The 25,897-nt window shown below is 48.6% G+C and overlaps 1 protein-coding gene across 1 annotated transcript in view; it reads right to left on the bottom strand.

The window, feature by feature from the left end:
- Positions 1 to 21,647, bottom strand: part of TGM3 (transglutaminase 3) — a 42,158-nt gene extending 20,511 nt beyond the window's left edge. The window contains exons 1-7 of the mRNA XM_079945591.1: positions 21,559 to 21,647; positions 9,783 to 9,950; positions 9,196 to 9,438; positions 8,470 to 8,588; positions 6,948 to 7,076; positions 3,554 to 3,731; positions 3,315 to 3,450 (exon numbers count right to left, since the gene is read on the bottom strand). Coding sequence (XP_079801717.1) covers positions 3,315 to 3,450; positions 3,554 to 3,731; positions 6,948 to 7,076; positions 8,470 to 8,588; positions 9,196 to 9,438; positions 9,783 to 9,950; positions 21,559 to 21,565 — 980 coding nt within the window. The 5' untranslated portion in view covers positions 21,566 to 21,647. The remainder of the gene's footprint in view (positions 1 to 3,314; positions 3,451 to 3,553; positions 3,732 to 6,947; positions 7,077 to 8,469; positions 8,589 to 9,195; positions 9,439 to 9,782; positions 9,951 to 21,558) is intronic.
- Between the last annotated feature and the right edge of the window lie 4,250 nt (positions 21,648 to 25,897).

The following is a 25,897-nucleotide window of genomic DNA, read 5'->3' as shown; positions in this document are numbered from 1 at the left end:
TGTCATGAGCAGAATGGCTTAGAAGAAAATGGACCCCACTGGATCCTGTAATGTGATTCAAAGAAGGATCTAGAAGAAATTTTTGAGGTCCCCGACCTAGCCCTTCATTTTACAGATGGGAAACAAAGGTACAGAAAAGTTAAGGAATTTATGTAAAGTTAGGCATTTACTTAGAGCGTCCGAATGTCTCCAGCTGTTTACCGGTGCTTCCCCCTGGGCCTCTGTTTTCTCCTTTATGAAATGAGTAGGTCTCTCTCTAAGATCCCTTCCAGCTCTAATGTTCTTTGACTTGGGGAGAGTCATGTTGACAGACACCTAGGTCCACCTCCAACTTGGATGCTATTTCAGTTTGACTTTGGGCAAATTGTTTCTCCCCACCGAGCTGCTGAGACAGCATCTAGTATCATAGAAAAGTTGCGTTTGCTGCCTAAGTGTGAACCTAAGAACCCAGCTTTTCCACCTGGTTGGTGTCCAGCCACTCCTTTTCTGGAAAATCTCAAAGTAAGCGGTCTGAATTCTCAAACATCAGTCAGGAGTAGTGATAACATTCTTTGGCATCTCTCTGGTGCTTCGTAGTTTACAAAGCCGCCTGGGTTCAAATCCCAGCTCCACCATTTTCTAGTTACCTGCCCTTGGGTGAATGACTCTGTGTCTCAGGTTCCTCAACTGTAAAATGGGGTGTTCATAATAGTGCCTACTTCATTGTTTCTGAAGAGTACATGCAAGCACTCAGAACATTACCTGGAACACAACAATCGCTCAGCAAATTATTAGTTGCTGCTGGTATTATTATTAAGCACTTTCAGATGCTTAACCTCACTTGATCCTTACATTCTATTACTTTAAGCAAATCTGGACAAGGATCTAAAAATTTTTAACATTTACAACATACAAAGATTCAGTTGGAAGGATTTCTGTTCAAACCCAAACTGTCCTTTTAATAATAGGTTAGGAATCCCACTCTATGCAGAAAATGACTCGTGGGATAGCTCCCCCACTACCCCCTGGTGGGAACCATGTTGAAGGGATGCAATAGCTCCCTTGGGAGGGGTAGCTCTTACATAAAAAGTGGGGCAAACTGAAGCTGCAGAGAATAAAATAATTAAAAAGACTTAAGTGAACATCTAGTTTCAGGCCAACCTTTATATTTCACTGCTGGGGAAACTGGGGACCAGAAACATGAAGTGGCTTTCACAAGTTCTAGAGCCAGATGGTAGTGGGGCTGGAACTAGGGCTCAGGATTCCCTGTCTGCACACCACCCAGGGCAGCTTCCCCACCCACAGCTGGTAGGGAGGAGGGTGGGGAGGGACTCACAGCTCTCACTGCTTTCTGAGGACGGTTCTGATGAGGGGGGATGAGACTCCCAGGAAAAATCACAGCTTTAGGGCCCAATACCCTGCAATGAGGCCAAGAGAAATGACAGTGGAGACACCTGGAATGTCTCCACAGGCCCAGACTTGCCCCAAGGTGATTATATTTGGAATGAATTATGAAGCTAATGTGGAGTGGTAGCATGAACCAGGAACCAAGAGATCTCAGGACTAATTACAAATTCAGCTTAAAGACCCCACCTTCCTGTTCCCAGGAAGTCTTCCTTGATGGCTCCCTCCCTGAGTTCCCACAGTGCTTACAGTCTGAATCACGCACCTGGCATACCCCACACCATCCCACATTGCTAAATAGCTTCTACTAATGGCCTCCCCACTCCTTATCTCCTAGCAGCACCAGATATGCTCTCAGTGGAGGGACTGAGCCTTAAGCATTCTGGTCTCTCTGCAGTTGCTAGTGTGCAGGATGATCACAGAAGGGTTACGCCAAAGGGGACCTCCCCTTCCCCAAATCAGTCATTTGTTGAACCAAGCATCTCCTTTTGTGAAGGAAGCCAAAGTCAGGACTGTCATTGCCCCAAGGATCAGAACAGGTTACAATGGGATTTTGGACACAGTAACAAAAGAAAAAAACAGGCAGAAGAAAAGACCTTCATTTATGAGAAGCTGGGAAAAAAACCTCTCTGTAAGTAGCCGTGCCACTAGAGAGAAACGTTGTGTACGGGCAGGTTAAGAAAGAACCTTTGAAATAAGCTTTCTCTGCCCCATTAAACCCTAGAATCCATGTGACCTTGAGTGAATTCATACTCCTCCCTCCCTTCAGAGGGGAGGGGCTGCTTACACTACCCAGTGCCATTATTGGTGTGGGGTGTTGTTTATTTGTTTTAAAAGCTTTTTCTGTACATTTTACTATTGCTTTGACTTTATTAGTTACCCTGAGTACATTTCAGTAAAGTTGGATCTACTTATTCTGGGAATAATAAGTAATAAAGAATTTTTTTATAGACCATTTCAAAGTTGAACATCTGGAAATAAGATGGCATCTGTTATCAGGTTATCTAGACAAGTATATGCATGTGAGGGATTATGTGTGTGTATAGCCTTTGAAATGGATTCAAACAATGGATTATTGACATATGCATGTAGTACTTTATATACATAGACACCTAGATATCTATGTGTATATACAGATATAGACATAATTATTTTCAGTTGCCATCTGGTAATAACTTGGCATATGGTTTAATCTTAAATAGCTGTAACAATATCTATTTTATGTATATATGCAGCTATACAAAGTTATGAATATATGTCTATAAGTTTTAGATAACTTACTTCCAGTTGGCATTTATTATATATTACATACATATGTGTGTGGATAGATTCGTGTGCACATAGCATATTTATGGTTAGAAATATATATGCCCAGTTACATAGAAAGCTTCTTTTTGTTCAGTTGGAATCCAGAATAAGCTAACATGTTATTCTATCAACCATGATACACAGCAAGTATATATGCATAAGAGAAAATGTGTCGCTTTTCTCTAAGAAAACCCAGAAGTCATATGGGTTGCCTGAAGTGACATAAGTCTATATTTATTACTAGAAAATCAATAGTTTCAGTGTTTATCTTCTAAAGTAGCATAGGGTCTAGTGGGAGCTACAAATTCAGGGAAGAGCCCAGGAATCATATCTTGCACTGGTATAACAGCCTTCATCTGGCGGCGAGATAAAGTAGACCATCAGATTTTGCAGAACTCTGAGAAGAGCTGTTTCGGGTCTTGCTAGATTCTTGCTAGATTCAGCATTTTCATTTTACACTTGATCTTAGCCAAAAGGTCAAGAAGTGATAGCATTTCCACTCTAAACCATATGTTGACATGGTACTTGCCTCCTAACTCCTGTTTGGAGCTGGGTCCCAGGAGGTGGGGAGAGCTGGGGAGAAGCTGCTCAGATGTGGTGCTCAGAAAGGGTCAGACACTCACCATACGCTGTCACTGCCTTTGTCCATGGGCCATCCTCTGGGGTCATAGTACACATCCACGCTGAGGTTTTTGTCTGTGTCATGAGCTGAGTTGAAGTTGGTGATAATTCGGGAGGGAATCCCCAAACACCGCAGCGCTGCAAGTCAAGGGCAGTCTGAGGACTTGGGGTGCAGTGGAGATGGTATCTTGGGGTACCCCACTGCTGCCCACCCAGGAAAGGCACATCACACCCAGAGTACCTGTGTTGAGGGTCCCAGCGAAGACCCAGCACTGGCCGTATCGGACTGGCCTGAAGCCGGAACTTTGCCACTGCTTGAGGATCTCCACGCTGCCATTCCAGTTCCTCGGGTCCTGGCCACCTACGTAGTTACCACTCCAGTTCCCAGAAATCACACCATAGTCATCATTGGCATTGATCTGGGCAGGAAAAAAACCCCAAAGAAATCAGCACAGATAGTGACGTGCAGAGTTCAGGGGACAAGATAAGGAGACACGGAAGGAAGCCAGGGAGCCTCCTTCAAGAGGATTTTCTGTCTTTCTGGGTGATTTGGATGATAATTGTGACAATGATCCCCCTAGGGGTATCAAGCGGTATATGAATTTAACAGTGCTTTCCTTAACAGGCCATGTTTGCCCCTAATTCACATAGCATCCCCAGCTCACAGGGAAAACTGAGGCTCCGGGGCTTGTCAGTGGTGAGGGACGGGCAAAAAATCAGCCTGCAGGCAATTTCTGGCCAGAACTCATGGGCAGCTGCTGCTGCCTGACTCGAGAGTCCACGGTTTGAAGCTCTCTTTTGGTGTCCTGGTCTTCTAAACAGATCCCCTTAGAACTTCAGCAACTAACTTCTTCTTGGAAAGAATAAAGATGGACTCTTGCTTTTCATTCATTCATTCATTTATTCATTCCCTCAACTTAAGGCATGATTCTTGTATAAGTAACACAACCACGATGCAGTATGAAAAGAGCACTGGACTAGCGATCAAAAGATCTGAGTTTCTTAGTCTTAGTCTTTTATAGACTCATATTGAAATATTTAGGGATGAAATGATATAATGTCTGGGATTTATCAAACAATCTGTGGAGGAAGGGACACAGATGAAACAAGAATGGCCTTGAGTGGGTAATGGCTGAAGCCGGTGATGGGTACGTAAGAGTTCGTTTTACTTTTTCCTCTACTTTAGTGAAAGTCTGAACTGTTCCATGACAAAAAGTTAAAAGAGAATGAAAAAAGGAGAAGCCTGAGAGAAAAACAAATATCGTATATTATCGCTTATATGTGCAATCTAGAAAAATGGTACAGATGAACGTATTTGCAAAGCAGAACTAGACACACAGATGTACAGAACGAATATATGGTTACCAAGGGGGGAAAGGGGGTGGTGGGATGAATTGGGAGATTGGGATTGACATACACACACTACTATGTATAAAACAGATCACTAATAAGAACCCGCTGTATCGCACAGGGTACTCCACTTTGCTGTACAGTAGAAACTAACACAACACTGTAAAACAACTATACCCCAATTTAAAAAAATTTTTTAAATAAAGTAAAATAATAGATAACTAATGAGAACCTACTGTATAGCACAGGGAGATCTACTCAATGCTCTGTGGTGACCTAAATGGGAAGGAAATCTAAAAAAGAGAGGATAGATGTATACGTCTAACTGATTCACTTTGCTTACAGCAGAAACTAACATAACATTGTAAAGCAACCCTACTCCAATAAAAAATAAAAAAAAAAGAAGAAGAAGAAACCCGAGTTGCAAGCCCAGCCTGGCTGCTTGTCAGCTGGGTGACTGCTTGCGCAGGAGTCGATTCCCCTCTCTGGGCCTTCATTCTTCACCTTCCAACACAGGGAACTTTAGAAACAAGTATTTCCTCAGCTGTCTTCCAGCAGCCACGTTTTCAGAGTTTATGAAACTTTGACTAGCATTTATCCCAACCTTACAGTGAGAACGGCTCCCTCTCTCAGTGGGGGCCACAAGGGCAAGGCCTATGAGGACGAACAGTCTGGAAATGGAAGGATCCTTGCCCAGGACAGGCTGACCCAGCCTTCCGCGGTCCCTCCGTGTGATGGGGGAGCTCCACAGCCCCTCCAGGATGGTCTGGGCTGGAATAGCAGGATGGGGCCAGATGGGGCTCCTTCAAGATGGAAGATTGCATGGCCCATCCCCATCTCCTGAGTCACAGGTGCATCAGCCTCCAAAGTGGTAATCAGCAGGGTCATCTCTGACTGAAAGCTGAGGTTTCAAAGCCCCACACAGGCCATAATTCGCTCGTGGCCCAGCCCAACCAGGAGGGCTGGAGAGAGAGTGGGGAGGTTCTGCTGAGGCACCCAGCTCTGAGATCAAGTGGTTTGTCTGGAGGGCAGGGGTGAGTCAGCAGCTACTGGAGCCAGCTGCCTCCCCTCCCCTCTCCTGAGCTGAGGAGGCTCAACTTCCTAAAGTGCCTGAATCCAGCTTCCCTCGACCTTGGCGTTGGCTTTAATCCACCCCCTCTTGGGCCACTTGGTTTTCCAGGTTGGGCCCAGGCCCCACTCCCTCTCTGCACTCTTCCCGGCTGCCTTGGTCCCCACCATTTCCTCAGCACCTCCACATTGCCTGGGCCTCCCCACAGCTGTCCTGTGAAGTTTGGGTTAAGAAGTGCTGTCTGATGACCCCCGATATCTATCATGCAGTCAGAAGGTCATTCAAATTTCTAACCATGTAACTAGCTTGTTAGCTTGGATATTCTCCCAACTCAAAAGAGACTTGAAATGCCTAGTCCATTAATCAAAAAAAAAAAAAAAAAAAAAAAAAAAGGTAAAGACACTCCTGAGTAATCATTTAGTTTCAGAGGGTTAAAGTTCAAGAACTCTCTGACTTTTAGCTTTTTACTTTGTAACTTTTGAGCAGGCTATCCCTTGTTTGGATAATTTCTGATGGAGGTGCTCTCTGCACACTGACTACAGAGCAGTGCATTCCTCCAGCATCCAGCTTCTGTGTGCCTCTGAGTGCACGTGCACATGTGTCTGGGGAAGTGGGGACAGGTTTCTCACGTGGAGGGACTGGACAAGTGAAGGAGGCCCTGGGCGGGCAGCTGGAGGCCTTGTTCTGGCCAGACTCACAGGCTGAGGCTGTGAGTGAGTCACTTCAGCCCCCTGGCATCAGTTTCCGCATCTAGACAATGACTGTGTTGGCCTCTGCCCTCCCCACTGGCACTGGAGCCCTCTGTGCTGAGGATGGGATGAGTCAGAGCAAAGGAGGTTAACGCTTCAGGCTCACTCAGGAGCTTACCCCCTTTCCCAGGAGCCCCAGGGATGGAGCAAATTCTCAGCTTTGCCTCCTTCTGGTCCTGGCAGACACCCAAAGACCGAATCCTTCGTCACTGGAGGAAGGCCTCGCAATACAGTGGAAAGGGCTTTGGAGCCAGGCAGCCTGGGTCCAGTTCTGCCTTTGCCACCCACTCGCTGTGTGTCTCAGGAATGTTCTTTAATGTAGAGGCTCCACGCGTGCGAAATGGGATGGTAACAGCCACAACTACATTTTGTGAGATGTCAACCAACGCTATAAGTGGTTGTGCCTAACCCATAGCTGGGTTTGATATACAGGAATAACTAGTTGTTATGGTTTTCTCATCACTCACCATTGCACTCAGCACCCGGCCAATATACTGGGGATCGTCTCTGCTGGCCACATCAGTAGCAGGGTCACGGCGAAAATTCAGACTATTATCCAGCAGAGAGAGGCAAATGTTCAGAATGCCTTCTTCAAACTGTTCAAAATGGGACCATATGTTACGATGAAAGAAATGACAAATAGTATCAGCTTATTGAAGGCACGGGGGCTACCCTGGTAAGAACCATGGGCTCTGCCCAGATCCTTCTACTCCACAGCCTCCAGAGCTGAGAGAATCTGAGGAACAACCACCCAACTTGGGCTTTAACCCTGCAAACTCATCCAGAGCTCTCGCTATACACAAGGCCTTGAACTGAGGCCCCTAAAGTTAATGGCACTCCCTCACTGTTATGAACTTGAGAGCAATCACTTGGCCTGTCTGGGCCTCAATTTGTCGATCTTTATAACAGGGGATCAGACTGAGCTCATCTCAAAGTTTCCATCTAGATCTGACATTGATCTTGAGCATATTACTCAGACTTTGGGGGAACTGATTAAAAAGATAAAATGTCTCATTAAATTGGAATTTGAAGCCATTTTCACAAAATAAGACTTATTTTTGTCATTGCTTCTCAAATGGAGAAGGCCAAGCTCTTTCTTGCCTTAGGGTCTTTGCATGTGCAGTTCCTTCGACCTCCAGTGCTCTTCCCCAAGAGATCTATCTGGCTCCTTTGCCTCCTTCAGGTTTCTGATCAAAAGTCCTTTTCTAAGAGAGGCTTACCCAGATCTCGCCCTTCAAAAATATCTTCCCTTCCATCCCCGGGTGCACCTTATGCCCTTACCCACCCCATCCCACTTTCTTTTTGAATGAAATTTAACACAGAACCCAACATATAAAACTCAACATATAAAATATACGGCAGATGTGCTCTGGTTGACTACAGAATGGGGTCTGGACATGGCAGAGAATGCACCTGTCCACCCCCTGCTGGACATGCAAGGTACCCCACCCAAGGCACTTCCTTGTAATGTCTTCATTTGTCTACTGGAGAAAAGAAAAGGTGGAGGGAATCCCTGGATGTTTTTCAGGCTGAGCAAACCTGGGAACTCTGTGGACTCAGATGTCATACTAATGAAGGACCTTTGAAAGGTCAAATGCACACGCCAAGGAAGCTTCCTCACATTCTTACCTAGAATGAATAACAGAAACTACATTATTGTCCCAAGTGTCTCTACTGGGCCTTATCCTCATTTGTGCATCATGGTACCAATAACACTTCATTGCATCAATTTAGTTACGTGTCTGTTTTGCCCACTAGATTGTGACCTCCTCAAAGACAGGAAATCTGTCTTATCCATCTCCTGTATCCATAGTGTGCAGCTTGGGGCCTGGCACATAGTAGGTCATCAGTAAATGCCTTCTGAATGGATGAATGAAGAGAAGGCAGGCGAATGGACAGATTTGGGAACTTCCACCTATCTGTGGGGCCAGCGGCTGAGCTTCTTGGGTATAATAGGGACATTACCACCAGGCTTTATGATCTTTTTACCTGTCCATAGTTCCAGCCAATCTTGCTAATGTAACTTGTTCTTCCCACGAAGATGACGCCAGCATCTTCCTGAACATACTCCTCTCTCTCATCATGGTTACTCATAAAGACACTATCGGCTGTTTGACACAAAAAGCAGATATTAGGGGTTATAGAGAGGACTATAGAGACCAGTCGTCCTCTCAGTCCTGAGTATCCTCCTGGGGGCTGGAGCAAGCCCCACCTGCAACCCTTCACCCAACCTCCACTGAGGAGTGAAGCCTTGGGCTATAATGCTTCCACCTCATATTATGGGAACTATGAGCTTGAAAAAGAAGCTGGGATGACCTGAGAATCTGAAAATGAGACCCTTGGGAATGAAACACTTGCTTCTTCAGGCACAAGCTATCTCCACACTGCAGAATTGCGCTGTGGTCATTACACCGTACTATACAGTTTTCAAAAGCCCATGAGATCCCTGCAATAGCTCCAGAAATAGCAGGATGTCCATTTAATGGTGAGGAATTTGATGCTTGGAAGGGTAGAGTGACTGTCAGACACACAAAGCTGGTTAAGTGGCAGAGCTGGACTCAAACCCCTGGCTTCTGACTTCTAGCTTCTCTGCGGTTTCCATATTCCAGAAACTTTCCCTAATCAAACCTGAGCCCATGAAAATCATTCCCCCCGTCTTCTTTCCATGGGCATCGCTTGGCTGATGGCTGGGAGTGTGGGTGGCTAGGTACCTACCTTGCAACCAGGGGTTAAAGAGCAGTATGAATGTTCCAACTTCCGTAGTGGAGTCATTGCCCTCATAGGAGATCTCAATGCTCAGCGTGTATCTTCCTATGGGTGCATCGGCAGGACTGAGGATGGAGATGCTCAGAACATTGTTCTTGTTGTTCAGAAGTTGTGCACCCCAGCCAGTGCCACTTATCCTGTTGGAGAGTGGAAACACAGCCTTTGTCTTGGCCGACTCTGAGGGGTAAGGCCCTGTAAAAGAAGACATAGGACAATGGAAACCAAGTAGTGTTGGCCAGACTGTGGGGAGAAACCAGATTCCAATATAACTGCCGGGTCCCTTTGGGAGACATCATACAATGAAGCATTGTGTTATGGCGCTGGAAGCAGCTGGAGAGACCACGTGGGCCAAATCCCTCTTGATATGAAGACCGTGACCCTCAGACTCAGAGACAGGCCGAAACTTGCTCAAGGTCACACCAAGTCAATGGTAGAGCTGGGCTAAAGCCCGGGGCCACCACCACCACCATCCCTCGGATGCACAGCCCCAAGGTCTACTCAGATGTGTGTTGGCTGGGAGAGCAGGGAGCAGGTACCTGTGGAAGCTGTGAATGTCGCACTTCTGTTACAGCCGAGACATCGGTATACGGTCAATGACATGTAGAAGAGTTGGCCTCTCCGCACGACAAGCTCCTGGCTGGAGAACTTGTCTGTGTGATGCGCCTGCTCATTGAGGCTTATCTGCCAGTCGACACTCTGGAGTCCTAAAGCCGTGAGACAGAAAAGAAGACTTGAGATCCTCAGAGGCAAGGGGTGGTGGTGTGGGGGAAAAAGTGTAAGTTACCAAAGAGCCTGCTTTTGGACAGGGCTCGCTGGGGAAGAATATTCTAGGAAGAATCACATGAAAATGCAAGCATAGCAAGCACTTTACAACCTATTCCCATCTGCCTTTTCAGGCTGCTGAAGCTCTGCACACACTAGTCCCACTTCCCCCTCCACCTGGCCAACTGTCACTCAGCTCTCAAAGAAGTAGCTTCACCCAACTGGCCAGGAGAACTGAGTACCCAATTCTGTCCACTTTATCCTCCTTCCTTTGTGGATGCGGGCTCACGTAGAACTGGGAGGAGGCTACTTCTCTCGAATCCACCACCCTGGTTTGGCTTCCTTGCTTTTTCCTTTGTGTCCTCCCAGATACCAGGTGTCTTCTATCACTCCAACACCCAGCAAACATTTAGCTGTGTCATCTGTACTTTATATGTGCAACACCTCGGTGTTGGCCTGAGCATCTGATGCTGAGGAGGACTGTGTAACCCTGACAGCATTTCGAGGCTGGACACTGGGCAATCACTGGCCTGGAAGGTCTTTCAAATGCTCACTGGCAAGAGTGGCCTAAGGCCGTGAGACTCCTGGATAAGACCCTGAGGACTAACACCTCAAAATCCACCCCCAAACTTCTCAGGTGATTGTGGAGGTGAGGGAGCTAAGCTGAGAAGGGTTTCAGAGAAGAAAGATTCCAGGAGATATGAGGAGTTTAGCCAATTTAAACCTTTTGAGATATTTAATTCCTTTGAGCTACATTTGAGATGTTCACCACCCATTCTTCTGCAAATGAAAGTGGTCTCTGTCTTTACGATGTGGCCATGGCTATGATGGGAGTGGAGTAGCCCATCCCAGCACCAGGCACAGCTCTTGTTTATACGTCTGTCTGTGTTCATCAGAATGTGCCTTCTTGAACTTTATCTTCTGATGCCTAGCACATTGCTTGACTGTATTAGGACAGTTAGACAAACAACTGAGGGAATAAATGAGCAAACAAACATAAAACTAATGTCATGCAATGACTATCATGACTAGAGCTCTAAATTTAGTCTATAAGGAAAGGTGTATATGGGGTATTTGTTCAATAAACATATAGAGAATACGTATTATTTATAGAACACTACGTAAAGCACAATGTTGGGGGTGTGAAAATGTATGAAAAGTAGTTTGAATCCTCAAAGAGCTTCAGGAGTGCATAAGACGACATGTCAGAATGAATGGTGGAATGAGGTAAATCCAATCTCCCCCAGAAAAGGTGTCTAGGAGATGTAGGTAAGAATCACTTTCAGTTATAAGGATCAGAAAAAATTCATTGAAAATGCTGGGCCTTGAAGGAAGAGAGAATTTTGTCAGGTGCGTTCCAGGCAACAGGCAGAGAGGCCCAAGGCCCAGGAGAGCAGGTGTCTCATTCAGCTAGAGCAGAGGCTTTGCACAGAGGAGAAAGGGGAGGCAGGGAGGGCGTGGCTCCAGGGCGGGCCTGGGGCTGGGGGCTCCCATCCAAGCAACTCCGGAGGTGGGCAGAGGCTCGTAAGAGACACTCTCTTGAGTGGGACACAGACTCGGGTGATGAGCCAAAGGCTGCTGCTGAAGCAGGGCTCAGGAGGTGATCTCACCTCCACTTGGAGTACTAAAGATTCATTCATTCAAATGCCCACTTGTTCATTCATTCATTGAACAAATGGTTATTGAAAGAATAAATTAAGTTTTTTTTACTCAGGGAAACTAAAACATTCATGCAATCAAAAATATCTATTGAATGAAGGGCAAGGCAAATGGAGAGAAGGTGGGACAGAAGTGGATGAACGCTCCTGAATGCAGACATTGAATGGCGACAGCTCAGATCTCAGGCACCCTCTGGCAAACATCAAGCTCTACGTGACTTGCAGAGAGCTGGTTTGCTAAAAGCTAGGACTCTTTAGGGCAACGTTCCCACCTTTTAAACCCCTGCCTCTTACGAACTGTGCTCACTGCCTTCTGTGCATGGGATCCGGTAGAGCTTCACTCACTGTCTCGTTTTAGAAAAAAAGAAGAGCTCTTAGAAATGTGTGGTCTGAGGTCACACAAGCCCCCCTGGAGATTCTTCCCCGCTCCCAAACCCTAAAGGATATGCGCCTTCTCCCCAGGAGAAGCTTATTATTCTTGACCATGGACTCTTGGAGAGCAGCAATTATGTCCCCAGACAGCCCTCAGTCAAGCACAGGGGTGAGGAAAGAGGGGTGGCAGCGACTCCCATCTATAGCCAACTTCTGCCTTCCCTCCAACAGGCCCACCTCCTTCTTTGCTGTGCCGAGGGTTATGCACTGTTTGCTATATGAAAAAAAGATGAATCAACATGCAAAAGTACACACAGCCAGTGTACCTAGGTTTGCTTAAGTCCTGAAAAATAAAACAATTCTAACTATCAGAAAAATAGTAGCGATGTCTCCCTTTCACGCCAGAACGCAGTGGCTTGTCTGCAGGGAAAATGATGAAGAAGACTGAGCTCCAGGGTGCCTTGGCTGCAGAGACACCGAAAGGAGACGAAGGGCACTTTGTGCAGACTAGGTGAAGTCCTGGGGTGACTGAGATGGTCATCTCTGCCTCTCCCAGCATAAGCCCTGGCATGAAGGAGTCTTGCTCCTTCATGGGGTGCTCGTGGGACATGCAGAGCTTCTCTGAGCTGGAGGGTGAGGAAGAGCATGACACATTTGTCATCAGTCTCCTATGTGTCAACCGCTCTTAACAGTACACAGAGCACCCCTTCGGGTGCGGGGAGGAGGGGCACCTGAGCCCTTACTGCCGGAAGGGCATCGTGTGTAACCTTTGTGGCAAACGAGGACACGCCTTTGCCCAGCGTCCCAAAGCGGTTCACAATTCCGTGGCAGCTCAGCTAACCGGCGTGGCCGGGCACTGAACACCCGCCTGCCTGCCAGGGTGAACACACAGCCAGCTTACCCCTCTTAAGTGCCAAACCTTTTATTTTTAACCATTTTTTATCGTTTTTGAAGATCAATGTTTGTTGAATTGAGAACATTGTTGACCCTGGCTTCTGTCAGGGTGTCTATCTTTTGAAGCTCATCCCATCCCCTTTTAATTTGCTGCTTCTAATCTCCGTGGTCTGAGAATTTGTGAAACCAGTGTTGTTAGAAGTGTATGTAACCTGAGTCAATAGGCTCTGAATGGTGGCCAAGGGCCTCTCTTATGGCATTAAAATGCATGGACTTTGTGACAGCGCTTTCAGTGGCTCAGAAGCCATTCTTCACAGAATCATGGAATCGAATCTGGAATTTTCCTTCTGGAAAGGACCTAAAAATTGGTCTAGACCAATCCACTGGTTTTCCAACAGACGAAACAGGACCAGAGAGGTTAAATGACTGGGTCAAAACTCACATAGCTGTCTGGTGCCAGAGCTAGCCTAGAGTAGAGTTCCCTGACCCCAAGCCTGGTGCTCATTCCACTACCTCTCACACCTCACAACATTTTCCTCAACACTTGAGGGCCCAGAAAGTCTGCTCTTTCCAGAATAATGAGCCCAGGGGAATGCTAAGAAATCATCTGGGGAAGGAAGCAGAAGATTTGGCAGGAGCTTCAGAATACTTGGGAGATACGGAAGGGACAAAGGACCATAATCCAGGGTGTACTCATTGCCCCCTTGGGTACCATATCTGGATTAAAGTGGCCCCACTTCTTTGTGGCCTTCCCCTTCCCCGTTCATTGCCATCAGTGAGAAATAGAGGTGCTCCTGAGTAAAGCTTTGCATTTGCATCTTAGCCTCAATAGCTAGTGTCCCCAGAGAAGCAGCCGACTGGAGCTCATCTGCAACCTCCAGACTCTCAGGAGAAAGATGGAATTCCAAGGGAGCTGTTAACTCTGAAATGTACTTGGGAAATAGGCCAAGCTAGAGGGCATTGGGTCTACTAAGTGTTATCAAGTTCAAGTAGAAAAGACAGTACACTGCTTTTCTTTTAGTTTTTGTCTTTCCTTTATGTTTCGCGATTTCCTCGTGGCTTAGAATGTAAAATCGATTGTTTAAAGTTTTGTTCTGAATAAATATTTACCTTTTGTATTGCTAAAAAAAAAAACCCAAAACAGTACACAGAGCACCTTACACCTGTCATCGATGAAATCTTACAGAAACTGCAAACTGAGGGGGGGATTAGCAGATACACACTACTATATATAAAATAGATAAACAACAAGGTCCTACTGTATAGCACAGGGAACTATATTCAATATCTTGTAATAATCCTATAATGGAAAAGAATATATATATATGTATAACTGAATCACTGTGCTGTATGCCTGAAACTAACAGAACATCGTAGATCAAGTATACTTCAACTAAAAAAAAAAAAAAAAAAGAAAGAAACTGATACCTTATTCGAGGTCATATACCTAATGATTGGCAGAGCCAGGATTCTGAACCCAGGTCTTACTGACCCTCCCTGTTGCCATGGTCCCCTGTTCTCCACCTGGGAGGGGGACCCAGGTGGTGAGAAGCCCTCACTGTACATTGTCCTCCCTTCTGGCATTTGCATCCTGACACGGAGGAGAGAGTGAGCACCTGGAAGGGGAAATGTGTTCCAAAGGGCATTCTACTGGGAGGTGAGTAGAAGAGGAGCATCCCTGAATCCCGAGGGGGACGGCATGCTGAGTGCACGCTCCCAAAGTCCCCAGGTGGTTCCTGCCTCCCTCGGTCACCGCCCCACATGTGAGCCCTAGGATCGTTTCTGCCAGCCCCAAATCAAGGATCTGATGATCCTGTCTGTGGATTATCCAGGGCCTTTGTTCTCCCACCCACCACCCCTTGGCATAGCACTAATCACAGCCAGAGTGTTCTAGAAAGGGTAGGGCAGGGGGTAGGGGAGGTGCACAGCCATCCAAGTTTCTTCTTGAGTTTACAACTTCATGGATGTTTATGAGCCTCAGAGCTGTTTTTCACACCTGCCTGGATGAAGGGCAGGGATGAAAGGAGAGTGGCTTCACCCTTACAATTGACTCATCAACACAGACTCTCAAAACCATCAGAGGGAGAAGCCTTGGAGACCGAGCATCTCTCCACACCCTTATTCTGGCTGTGAGGACGTGGAGGCCCAGGAGATGGTTTGCCCACAGTGGATTGTTTCTGAACTCTCATCCAGGGCCCGTCTCACAATCCCACACCACCTCCTTGAGTCTCTGCTTAACTCTACCATCAGGTCGGGGGCAATTTCCCCAATATTTTTTTCCTGAGAATATCAGTGTCACCAGCAACACTAATGTGGTAGCAACTGACAAATGTCTATCCCAGGGCTTCCCTGGTGGCGCAGTGGTTGAGAGTCCGCCTGCTGATGCAGGGGACATGGGTTCATGCCCCGGTCTAGGAAGATCCCACGTGCCGCGGAGCGGCTGGGCCCGTGAGCCATGGCCGCTGAGCCTGCGTGTCCGGAGCCTGTGCTCCACAATGGGAGAGGCCACAACAGTGAGAGGCCCGTGTACTGCAAAAAAAAAAAAAGAGTCTATCCCAGTATTCACTTGCTCCTTCTTTCTTGGTAATAAAATCCCCCATGTTAATGGCCAGGCTCCCCTGCAGCTGGGGGTCATGTGAATGAGTTCTGGGCAATGACTTGTAGGTATAGTGATGTGTATTAACTTCTAGGAAACTCTTTTTCTTAAATTGAGGTGAAATTCACTGTTTTAACCATTTAAAGCATACAATTCGGTGGCATTTAGTATATTCACAATGTTGCACAACCATCACCACTATCTACTTTCAGAACTTTTGCATCAACCCCAAATATATCCCCCCACTCATCTGCAGTCACTCCCCATTCCTCGCTAACTGCAGCCCTGGCAACCATTAATCTACTTTCTGTTCCCCTGGATTTGCCTATTTTGGTCATTTCATATCAATCGAGTCACACGTGTACTTAGTCTTTGAGTCTGGTTTTTCACTTAGCATAATGTTTTCAAGGTTCATCCATGTGGTAGCATTTATCAGTAGCTCCTTCCTTCTTTATGGCTGAATAATATTCCACTATGTTTATATACTGTATTTTGTTCATCCATTCATCAGTTGAGGGACATTTGGGTTGTTTCTACCTTTGGGCTCTTGTAAATAGTGCTGCTATGAACATTCATTTGCAAGTATTTGTTTGAATACCTGTTTTCAATCCTTCTGAGGAAACCTCTTTTTCAAAAGTTGGCAAATGCCCTTAGCCTGCTCACTTCCATCTTCTTCCACCTGCTGCCCGGGGTGTGGGTGTGATGTAGACTCAACTCTAGACCACGCATGCCCTCAGGACATCAGAGTGGAGAACTGCACAGAGCCCAGGCCCCTGGGGATTGTGCAACTGTCCTCTCCACCAGAATGGCCTACATCCAGGCCTATTGTGTAGGGAAGAAGTAAACTTCTGTCTTGTTTATTTCTCTAAGCCATTGTTATTTGGGGTTCACTGTCATTCACAGCTAAACCTAATTACATATACCTGATAATGTAACCTCCCCTTCTTCTGTGGTCCACCTTTGGCAGGGGTAACATGAGAAGCACAGAACAGATTCCAGATTGTGAAAGCGGGCTCACTAGGCAACCGTCTCCATCCTTATCAGCTGGGCTCTGTAATCGAGTCACCTGCAGCAGGTGGGGAGGATGACTTGGTTGCAGGTGTGGGACTGGGGTTTTCACTTGCTGTTTCCGGGAGGACCACAGAGAGCTGATGGCAGGTGCCCATCACATAATGATACTCTAGGGGCTGCATCTTCCCCACCTGCCCAGACCCTATTCCCTAGGTCTCTTCTCTAGACTAAGATTTTTTTTAATCTTACAGATTTCTAGAGTTAATTAGGGCTGAGAGATATATTAAAAGTCATCTAGCCAAGTGTCTTCAAGCTTTTTGTTAGAGACTTCATTAATACAGAAATACATTTTGTACATTGCTTACACACATGGGTCTATGATTGACATAAAGTTTCACAAAAAAATACTAACCCTTATTATGTACAATGCACTGATATTTTCTGTTTTTTTTTCTTTTTATTTGCTGATCACAATCCACTAAACTGATCTCACAACTTGCTAATGGGTGACAACTGGCAGCTTGAAAAACAGTGATGTGATCCAATATTCCCATATGACAGGTAAGAAAGCTGAGGCATTGGAAGGGGAAGCCATCTGCTGAGGTCACAGGGTAGTTTAGAGGCAGAGCTTGGCTCAGAAACCAGGTCTTAGATCTTGGTCACTGGTGGGCTGTGAGTCATTCCCAATGCCCCCCTCAGCTCCAGGCACCGGGATGTTTCCAGCTCCTGGCAGGACCCCCAGTCACTCCAGCCCTTGCCACTCTCTTCTTTCTCTCTCTCTAGCCTGTGCTGCTTCCCTTCATCTTTCCCCCACATTCAGACATTTTCAATCCCTGTGCAGCATGGGTGGTACAATTTCTTGGCACCCAGGTCGTGGGGAAATGGGGGTTCCCTGGGTGGCTGAATGAGGGGCTGCTGAGGATCCCGGGATGAATGAGCCCTGAACGGATGGTCTGAGCAGCCTTGAGCAAGGTCTCAGCATCTCTGTAGAAGGGGACAGTGAAACCAAACATCCTCCCTTGTAGGGCTTTTGTTGGGATCCCACATGTGCCCATCACTAGGGCCTGGCCCTCTGGTAGGGGCATACAAATGCCTTAGGATCCCACACATAATGGCACCAGCAACACAGGATAGAGGAGGGTTTGAGCTTTCTCATGGGCTGCCATTGAGGGCCTCAGATGTGCAGACACTGCTAAGCATGTGTGAGCATGTGTCCTTTCATAGTTACAAACCCTTCTATGTTGTCATTCTCATTTCACAGATGAGTGATTTGAAAGTCCAGTCAGGTGATGTCACTTGCCAAATATCACTTGCTCAGGCAAAGCCTGGCCTGAGCCCAGACTGGGAGCTGGTGCAGCCTGACCACACGCAATTTCCACGCTGCCACCCTGCAGCCAGCTGAGGTCGTGGTGGTGGCATGACCTGGGCACAGTTCCAGGAAGCTGCCAGAGAGAAAGGGCCACCCACAGCTTCCTCCCCTACGCGACATTATATGGTCAGCATGAGAGGAGAGGAAGGAAGAAGGATTCTGGGCCCCCTTCACTTCCAGAGAGAGTTTAGGATCTCTTAGACCCTCACTGAGTCCAAGGATCATTTGGAGAATTCATATTAGCCTAAGCCCCACCACTGACCCACGAAATCAGGATCTCGATCTCTGCGTTAGGGACAGCGTTGATTTTTTTCCCTTAAACTCTCCTGGTGATTCTAATTCGGAGCCAGAGCCAGGACTGAGAATCACTGCCTTAGGCCTACATAGCATTTACACTAATCAAAGCTCCTTTCAGTGAATTCTCTCCCCTGAGCCACACAGCTGCTCTGGGAGGGAGGCAGATGGGGCAGTCACCATCTCCTGTTTACAAAGGAGGAAAACGGGCTGAGAGAGACGAGTGCAGACTCCTTCGGAATCCCCCTCAGCCCCTACCAGAGACCTGAGTCCCCGTTCCTTACTTCAGCGATCCAGAGACCTGAGTCCCCGTTCCTTACTTCCTCACTCCAGCTCACACCCCAGGCCAACACGTGGGCCCTGGGGAAGGAACCATTGTTCCAGCTGTGGAGCGCAGCCCAGCAGGGTGGAGGCTAAGCCGAGAAGTTATCTGAGGTGAACAGAGCAGCACGGACACAGCGCAGGGGCTTGGAAATGGGGAAAGAGCCGCTGGCATCCCAGCTCCCAGGAAAGGGCTTCTGTGCAGACCCACAGCCCAGAACGGCACGGGTCCTCTGCACACTGGGGCTTGAGGCCAGAGAGGGTAAGTCCTGAAGCCAGCGCTCTGCCCAGCAAAGCGGCTGGCGGGAAAGCGCACCATCCCAGCGGGACAGGGCGTCAGTCCTCAGCACAGAGGTTCTGGCCTCCTGCAGGCAGAGGTCTGCATCCAGGTTGGAACCTTGGGGATCCTGCCTCTGACCCAGGGCCTCCGAGTGGCTTCAAGGATGGGGAACAATGCTTCCCCTCCACACTGGGCCCAGCGTCTGTGTCCACAGCCTGCATTCCTGTCTGTCGTGGGGCTCTGGCCTCGGTGCCTGGCAGGCAGATGGTGCCCGACCACTCTGTGCAGAAGGCTGCCAGGCCTTCCTCCACCACATCATCCCCCACTCCGGGAGGCGGAGTAACCGCACACCCCGGATTCCAACACGAACCTTAACTTGGGAGCTAGACGCAGCCCTCTCAGACCACACGCTGCGACCCTGATAGTCCCCTGGGTCACACGTGCTCAACCACCCACGTTTCTTTTCCTGTTCCCTCCGCCCAGAACACTCCTCATTCCACAAAACTACTTTTTTTAAAAAAATTAATTAATTTGTTTTTTTGGCTGCATTGGGTCTTCATTGCTGCGCGCGGGCTTTCTCTCGTTGTGGCGAGCGTGAGCTACTCTTCGTTGCGGTGTGTGGGCTTCTCATTGAGGTGGCTTCTCTTGTTGTGGAGCACGGGCTCTAATACACGGGCTTCAGTAGTTGTGTCACGTGGGCCCAGTAGTTGTGGCTCGTGGGCTCTAGAGCACAGGCTCAGTAGTTGTGGCACACGGGCTTAGTTGCTCCGCGGCATGTGGGATCTTCCCAGACCAGGGCTTGAAGCTGTGTCCCCTGCATTGGCAGGCGGATTCTTAAGCACTGCACCACCAGGGAAGCCCCCACAAAACTACTTCTGACTGAGTCCAACTCATCGTCCATACCAAGTGCCACCTGGGTCCCAGGGTCTTTCCTACCCCAAACCATGGCCAAGATTAATCCCCTCCTCCTCTTGGCCCCCTGGCTCTTGCTTGGATTTGTAACACAGCCTAATGACAATCCACTTCGAGCCCCACGAGGGTAGAGACCGCAGCTCATGATCTCTGTGCTCCACCGCGCCTCGTGGCTCTTTCCCTGGGTGTCCAGTAAGTGAACCCATTCATTCAGGAACCATTTTCTGAAACCTGCTTGGCTGACTGACCAGGACGGGCCAGGAACTCAGGTGTGAGAGCTTCAAAGGAGTGAAGGTGTTTCCCTGTCTCTCTTTTTAAAAATTTGATTTTCTCTGAACTGACCATCGTCCACATTTCACTGTGACCTTAGAACATCTGGTGGATCCAGAAGTTGAGCCTTAAGAGCTCAATTCCATGAGTCACAGGCACTGACACACTGGGCTCCTCAGGACGTCATGCAGGTCTCCCGGTGGGCAGGCTGCTGTGGGTGCACATGCCCCCAGAGGGTGAGCCTCTGCTGGGGCCCATTGCTCTCTGTCCCGGGTGCCCTTTCATGGTGAGAGAGCTGTCAGTACTGGCAGGAGCCTGGAAGTCTATCCATTTCAAGCCCTTTGTCTTGAATCGGGAGCCTGAGGCTCAGCGGCAGCAGAGGCTCAGGCTCAAATGAGGAACCAGGTTCAGTACTGCTTTCCTGTGTCGCAGATGTCACCCGCACTCATGGATAAGCTCGGCTCTGATAGTAGGACACAGTGGAAAGGGTGCTACTAGAACCGAGTCTGGGCCCTGCTATCAGCTTTCTGTGGGACCCCGGTAAGTGTCTGTACCTTCCTGGGCCACCATCTCCTCCAGAGGGAGGGAGATGGCCTGGCTGACAGCTGGCATCCCCTCTTGCTAAAGTCTACAGGATCCAAAGCTCCCCTTCTTAGCAACCCAGCACTGCTGCATGCTCACGGGAGGAAGCTGGGGATAAGGGAATGGTCCTTTTTGCTGCCACCCTGTCCTGGTCTTTGTGACTTCTGAAGTAACCAGCATTGCCCGTTTGCATCGTGCTCAGCGATTTCTTGGGCAAACCTTCCTGCAGACCTAACCACCATTCACAGTATTTTACCGGTTTGACTCTTGCCTTGTTTGGATTTGGTGTAGCTGCCAAACCACTGGGCAGAGCACCCATGACAGGCAATAATTAGCCTGCTGCTTAGCAGGGGCGCCGTCAAAGCCGAGCCCAGTCCTCAAAGTGACCTCAGAGCCAGAGAACCTGAGCTCCCCAGCAGTGATTTTTCACCCCCTTCCCAGGGGCCGCTGGTAGGAACTGTCCTCGGCACACCTGCTCCCTTCTGCTCCTGGCGGTTCCAGCTCACCAAGTCACTTTTAAAGAGCTTGCTGGTGCTTCTGGATGTGTAGTTTACTTAGGAGAATTCCGGCGCTGCCAATGGTTTCTTTTAAATCAACTCACATGCTGTCACTCCCTCCCTCCCGTGTAGCCCTGAGATGTACTTTTCTTTGCCAGAGTGACTGACAGCTGGTAAAACTGCACTGAGAAACACAGAAAGCAGGTGCCAGCTGGCTTGAAAAGGCAAAGCTTGTCTGTCTGTCTAAGGGGACGTGACCTCCAGCTGCGTTGAAGACCCTGCCCATTATTCAGGACTCCATCCCAAACACGCTCTATCTCCGGGACCATGCTAGAGGGAATAGGCAGCCACTGAGAAAGAGAACCCTAAAATATCAAGGTCTAGCCTTCAGAGTTCCCAAGGCAGCTGTCCCGAGCTGGACACTCTTGCCTCTCAGTCGGCCCAGAAGCATGGGCATCCAGCGGGGGCTGGCAGAGAAGATTCCATGTACTCACCAGACATGTTTCAGGCTTCCTTTGCCTCCTCTCTGGGTTCGTCTGGGAATGGCACAGATGGTGTGGGGAGACTGGCCGCTGGGATCACCTTACCATTTATAGAAGCTTCTCCTACACACCCCAGTGAGAGTCCTAATGAGGTGGGTGGGGCACCCACCTCATTACAGGTCCTTCCTGTAGTACCTGTAAGCGTTTCACTAACCACATACTTGTTACCCAATGGAAGGTCATGCTGCTTGTGCAAGACCAGCTTGGGGAGAAGAGGGGAGGTAAGAAAAAACATGCAGAATTTGAGTTTATGATTTTTTTTTCAAGATGAGCAACTTCCTGGATCGTAGGGTTTAGGAAATGATGTCATGTTTTTCTCTTGTTTTTTTACGGTACGCGGGCCTCTCACTGTTGTGGCCTCTCCCGTTGCGGAGCACAGGCTCCAGACGTGCAGGCTCAGTGGCCATGGCTCATGGACCCAGCCACTCCGTGGCATATGGGATCCTCCCGGACCGGGGCACGAACCCGTGTCCCCTGCATCGGCAGGCGGGCTCTCAACCGCTGCGTCACCAGGGAAGCCCGATGTCATGCTTTTCTTGAAGTAGTTTGTCCAGAGCTGATGCTGAGAAGTCCCTTGGGGAGGTCAAAGAAATGTCTTCCCAGAATGCAAGCAGAAAATTGCCTAGTCCTTTCTCACCATCTGCACACGCTGATGGTCTCCACTTGCATGAGGGGCGTGAGATGCTCATCACGGTTCACTGTTCAGGTTGCAGTGTGCCAGAAAGTGCATTTGATTTGGGGTTAGAAGCACTCAGTTCCGATGCTGGCTGGGTCCTGGGCTATCACTAAACCTTGAAACCTTGGAAGCCTCCTCTGACTAGAGTGGAGGCATGCCCACCCTTCTCAACTCGATAAGTGGGGGAATAATCAAATAGGCGATGTGAGTGGGAAGTGCACGGATGTGCACCATAATGGATTAAATACAGTTGTCACCTGGAATCAAATGTCGGTTTGATTCAGATGTGGGGAGGGGCAGCAGGGGGGACTGTTCTTTTTAATGAGGCAGTGGGGACAGCCCCTGAACCTGTAGCTGTGGCATGCTTTCATTCTGGCTCTGCCATGTACTCTCCGTAACACTGGAGGGTAAGTCACGGACCATCTCTGAGCCTAGCTTCTATACTGGTTACATAAAGGAGAGGGAGACTCTCATTCTACGTATTTTATTTGCTTGTTTGTTGTTTTAAGGGGATATATTTTTCAAAAGATCCTATTGTGGCTGTTTACAAGTTCCAAGGTTTCCTGTGACAGACAAGGGACTGTTAAAACGTGATAGTGCTCCAAGGGTCCATGACAGAGTGGAGATTCCCAAGGCTTCCCCCAGGCTGGAGGGGGAGGGAAGCACCAGGACATGGTTAAGGCGTTAGGGAGAAGGTGGGAATGCTGGATCTTGAGAGAAGTGAGAGTGAATAGACAGGCGGACGGGGAAAGAGGCATCCGGATTGTGTCTCTGTGCTCTGGGCTCCCACAGCACTTGGTACATCTTAGGGCCTCTCTTACCAAATGCATCTCCCTGCACTGGGGCAATCTGGTTAGGTCTGTCCCCATCACTCACTCTCTGAAGGTCCAGGCTGTGTGTTATCCACATCTTCTCAGAACAGAGCATAGGCTTGTCACACGGCAGGAGCACACATATTTTTGAATGAGTGGATCAAACAATCAGTGTAAAGGTGGAAATAATTACCATCAATGTAGAGCCCACCCTGGGCAGGCACTGTCTAAACGCTTCACATGTATTACCTTTTCTTGTCTTCAGATCTGTCCTATGGCATGGGTACCATTACTTTTGCTATCTTACGGGAGGGAGAAATGGGTTAACACAAGTCTGTGTGACCAGGAGATTCACACCCATATGTGAGCGACTCCAGAGCCCATCTGCTTAACCTGGAGGTTGGCCGCCTAAGTGACGTGGGACCTCAGCCTTTCCCAGGCCTCTGGCGGCTCTGCACCCATGGCCCCGTGGACTGTGGCCACTGTTGGCTCTGGCAGATGACTCGGAAGAGAGCAGAGTGTAGAGAGGTAATGGCGGGGAGAGCTGGCCCCAGCAGCAGCTGGGTGTGTGGCATGCATCCTGGCCCCTGCCGTGGCACTGGCTGGCACTCTGGGCAAGGCCCTCACTATGCTGAGTCAGTCCTGCCAGAAACCCCGAGAGCTGCGTGATTCCAAGGGGATGAGCGGATGTGAAGGGCTGCACAAGCCCTCAAGCGAGGGATAAAGAAATGGGGGGAGGGGCTGCTTATTACTACTACTGCTGTTGTTGGCCTGGCAGCCAAGAATTGGACCCTGGGCATCCCTTTCAGTGACCTGGCAGGAAAAACTGACAAGGGAACAGGGAGGCAGTGCTGCCCTTGAAGAATCCTGAAGTCACGCAGACCGGGGTCCAAACTCGGCTGTGCCACCACCTCAACTCTTGGAGCCTCCGTTCCCTCATCAGTAAAGCTGAGATACAAGCCCCACGAGGATCGAAGGAGAGCATGAATACAAGTGCTCGGCATCACTTCTGGCACCACTCAGCATAACACGGTAGCACTGATGCTATTGGTATGCTCATTGCCCGTACAGCACCCCGCAGTAACGAGTGTCATAGATTTCGCGATGGGACCCACAGTGTGGACAGTGGTGCCTGCCCACCGGCCCCTTGGTTTCCCCTTGGAAAGATCTGTAGCTGATCAGTCTTGACCCCAGGGTGGTGTGGTAGAAAGATGCCCAAGTTGGATTCAGAGGAGCCCAACTAAACACCGGGCTCTGGGGCTTGCCCACTGTGTGACTTTGGCAGAATCCTTTTCCTTCTCTGAGCCTCAGTTTCCTCATCAGCCTATGCACACACCTCCCAGTGCTGTTGTGAGGTTCAGAACTCTGAAATCGTAGATATGACACTCCCCTATAGAAGGGTGGTGCCGGCGTCCCTCCGCCCTGCCTGCCGCTCTGGCCCGGCTCCCTGCAGCCTGCTAACTGCCCAGCAGTGGGGCCTTGCCTCCTTGCTCTGCGCTGACTTCACATTAGCTGCTGGAGGATTGTACCACGGCCACAGATGCAGCCACAGCCCCAGCCTGCAGGCGCGGGTAATGCTGTAATTGGCATGCTGTGTCACAATTTCAGCTAATGATTTTCAATTCACAGGTGGAGTCACCCAGCCACACGCATGATGAAATTCCTGCTTGGCCACGCTTTCTGCACCTCAGACTCCATTAGGATGGAACATGCAAATATGGGCTTTAAAAAAAAAGGAGACGCTATTTGATCATTTGCCTTTTCTTCTCCCTCTAATTAAGGGATTTAGAGTTGCTGAAGATTTCACTACACGTGTAAAGGTACAAAACCTTATGAGAAGTCATCTACTCAGCCTTTTTCCCAGTGTAAGAATCCCCTTTCCTGACACATTTCTCTTGAAAACTCCGGTGACAGGGAACTCACAGTCTCAAAGCAGCCCATACACGAACCAGACAGCTCTGGCTATAACATCCATTTCTGGGATGATTCTGTTTAAGGCATATCTTCCCCCATTTCATAGGAGTTCTGTGAAGGCAGGAGCTTTTTTCCAGATCCATCACTGTGCCATCCCCAGTGCATCACTGTGCCCAGAGCACACCGTGGGCTCTCAGGAACTGGGGTTTAAAGTGCGTTGAAAGGACCAGAAAGTTCTTCTCCTTTGAACTGAGAATCTGTCTCCTTAGAGCTTCTGCCCATTGATCCTCGCTGCTTCTCCCCACCCCTCACTGATCCCACCTGAGTCCCCCATCCCCCTCTTCACCCAACAACCATCGTGTTCTCCCCCAAGTCTGGCAAACACCCCCATCTCTCCCAATAAGTCTGTTCTTCTCTAGGTTAGACGTCCGTCTCTCCAGCCATTCTTGGTGAGTCATGATTTAGAGGCCTCTCCTCTTGATGAGATCATGTGCTCCCCTCTTCTGAAAGCTTCGATGGCTCCCAGTGGCTCCCCATGGCCTATCACAGCTCAAGTTCCTTAGTCTGGCATTCACTTCAGCGAATGTCCAGCTTAATTCTGTTTTTTTCTACCACTCTTACACGAACTCTCCTATTCAGCAAAGCATGTCTAATCATTTTTCCTGGAACCCCACATGATTGTCCCTGCCTCTATACCTGTTTATAAAATGCCCCTGCCTGGAACACCTTCCCTATTCCTACTGTATCAAGGTCTTATCACTTCCAAGGCCCAAAGCAAGTGTCTCCGCTCCTCCTGGTCATTCCAGTATGTTGTGGAAAAAGGGTTTGTGATGAAACAAGCAAACCTAGGTTTAAGCCCCAGACACATTTCATGAGCACATATCTTTAT

This window comes from Stenella coeruleoalba (genome assembly GCF_951394435.1).
Source record: "Stenella coeruleoalba genome assembly, chromosome: 15".
NCBI classification, from domain to species: domain Eukaryota; kingdom Metazoa; phylum Chordata; class Mammalia; order Artiodactyla; family Delphinidae; genus Stenella; species Stenella coeruleoalba.
This window is presented reverse-complemented; position numbering and strand designations above follow the sequence as displayed.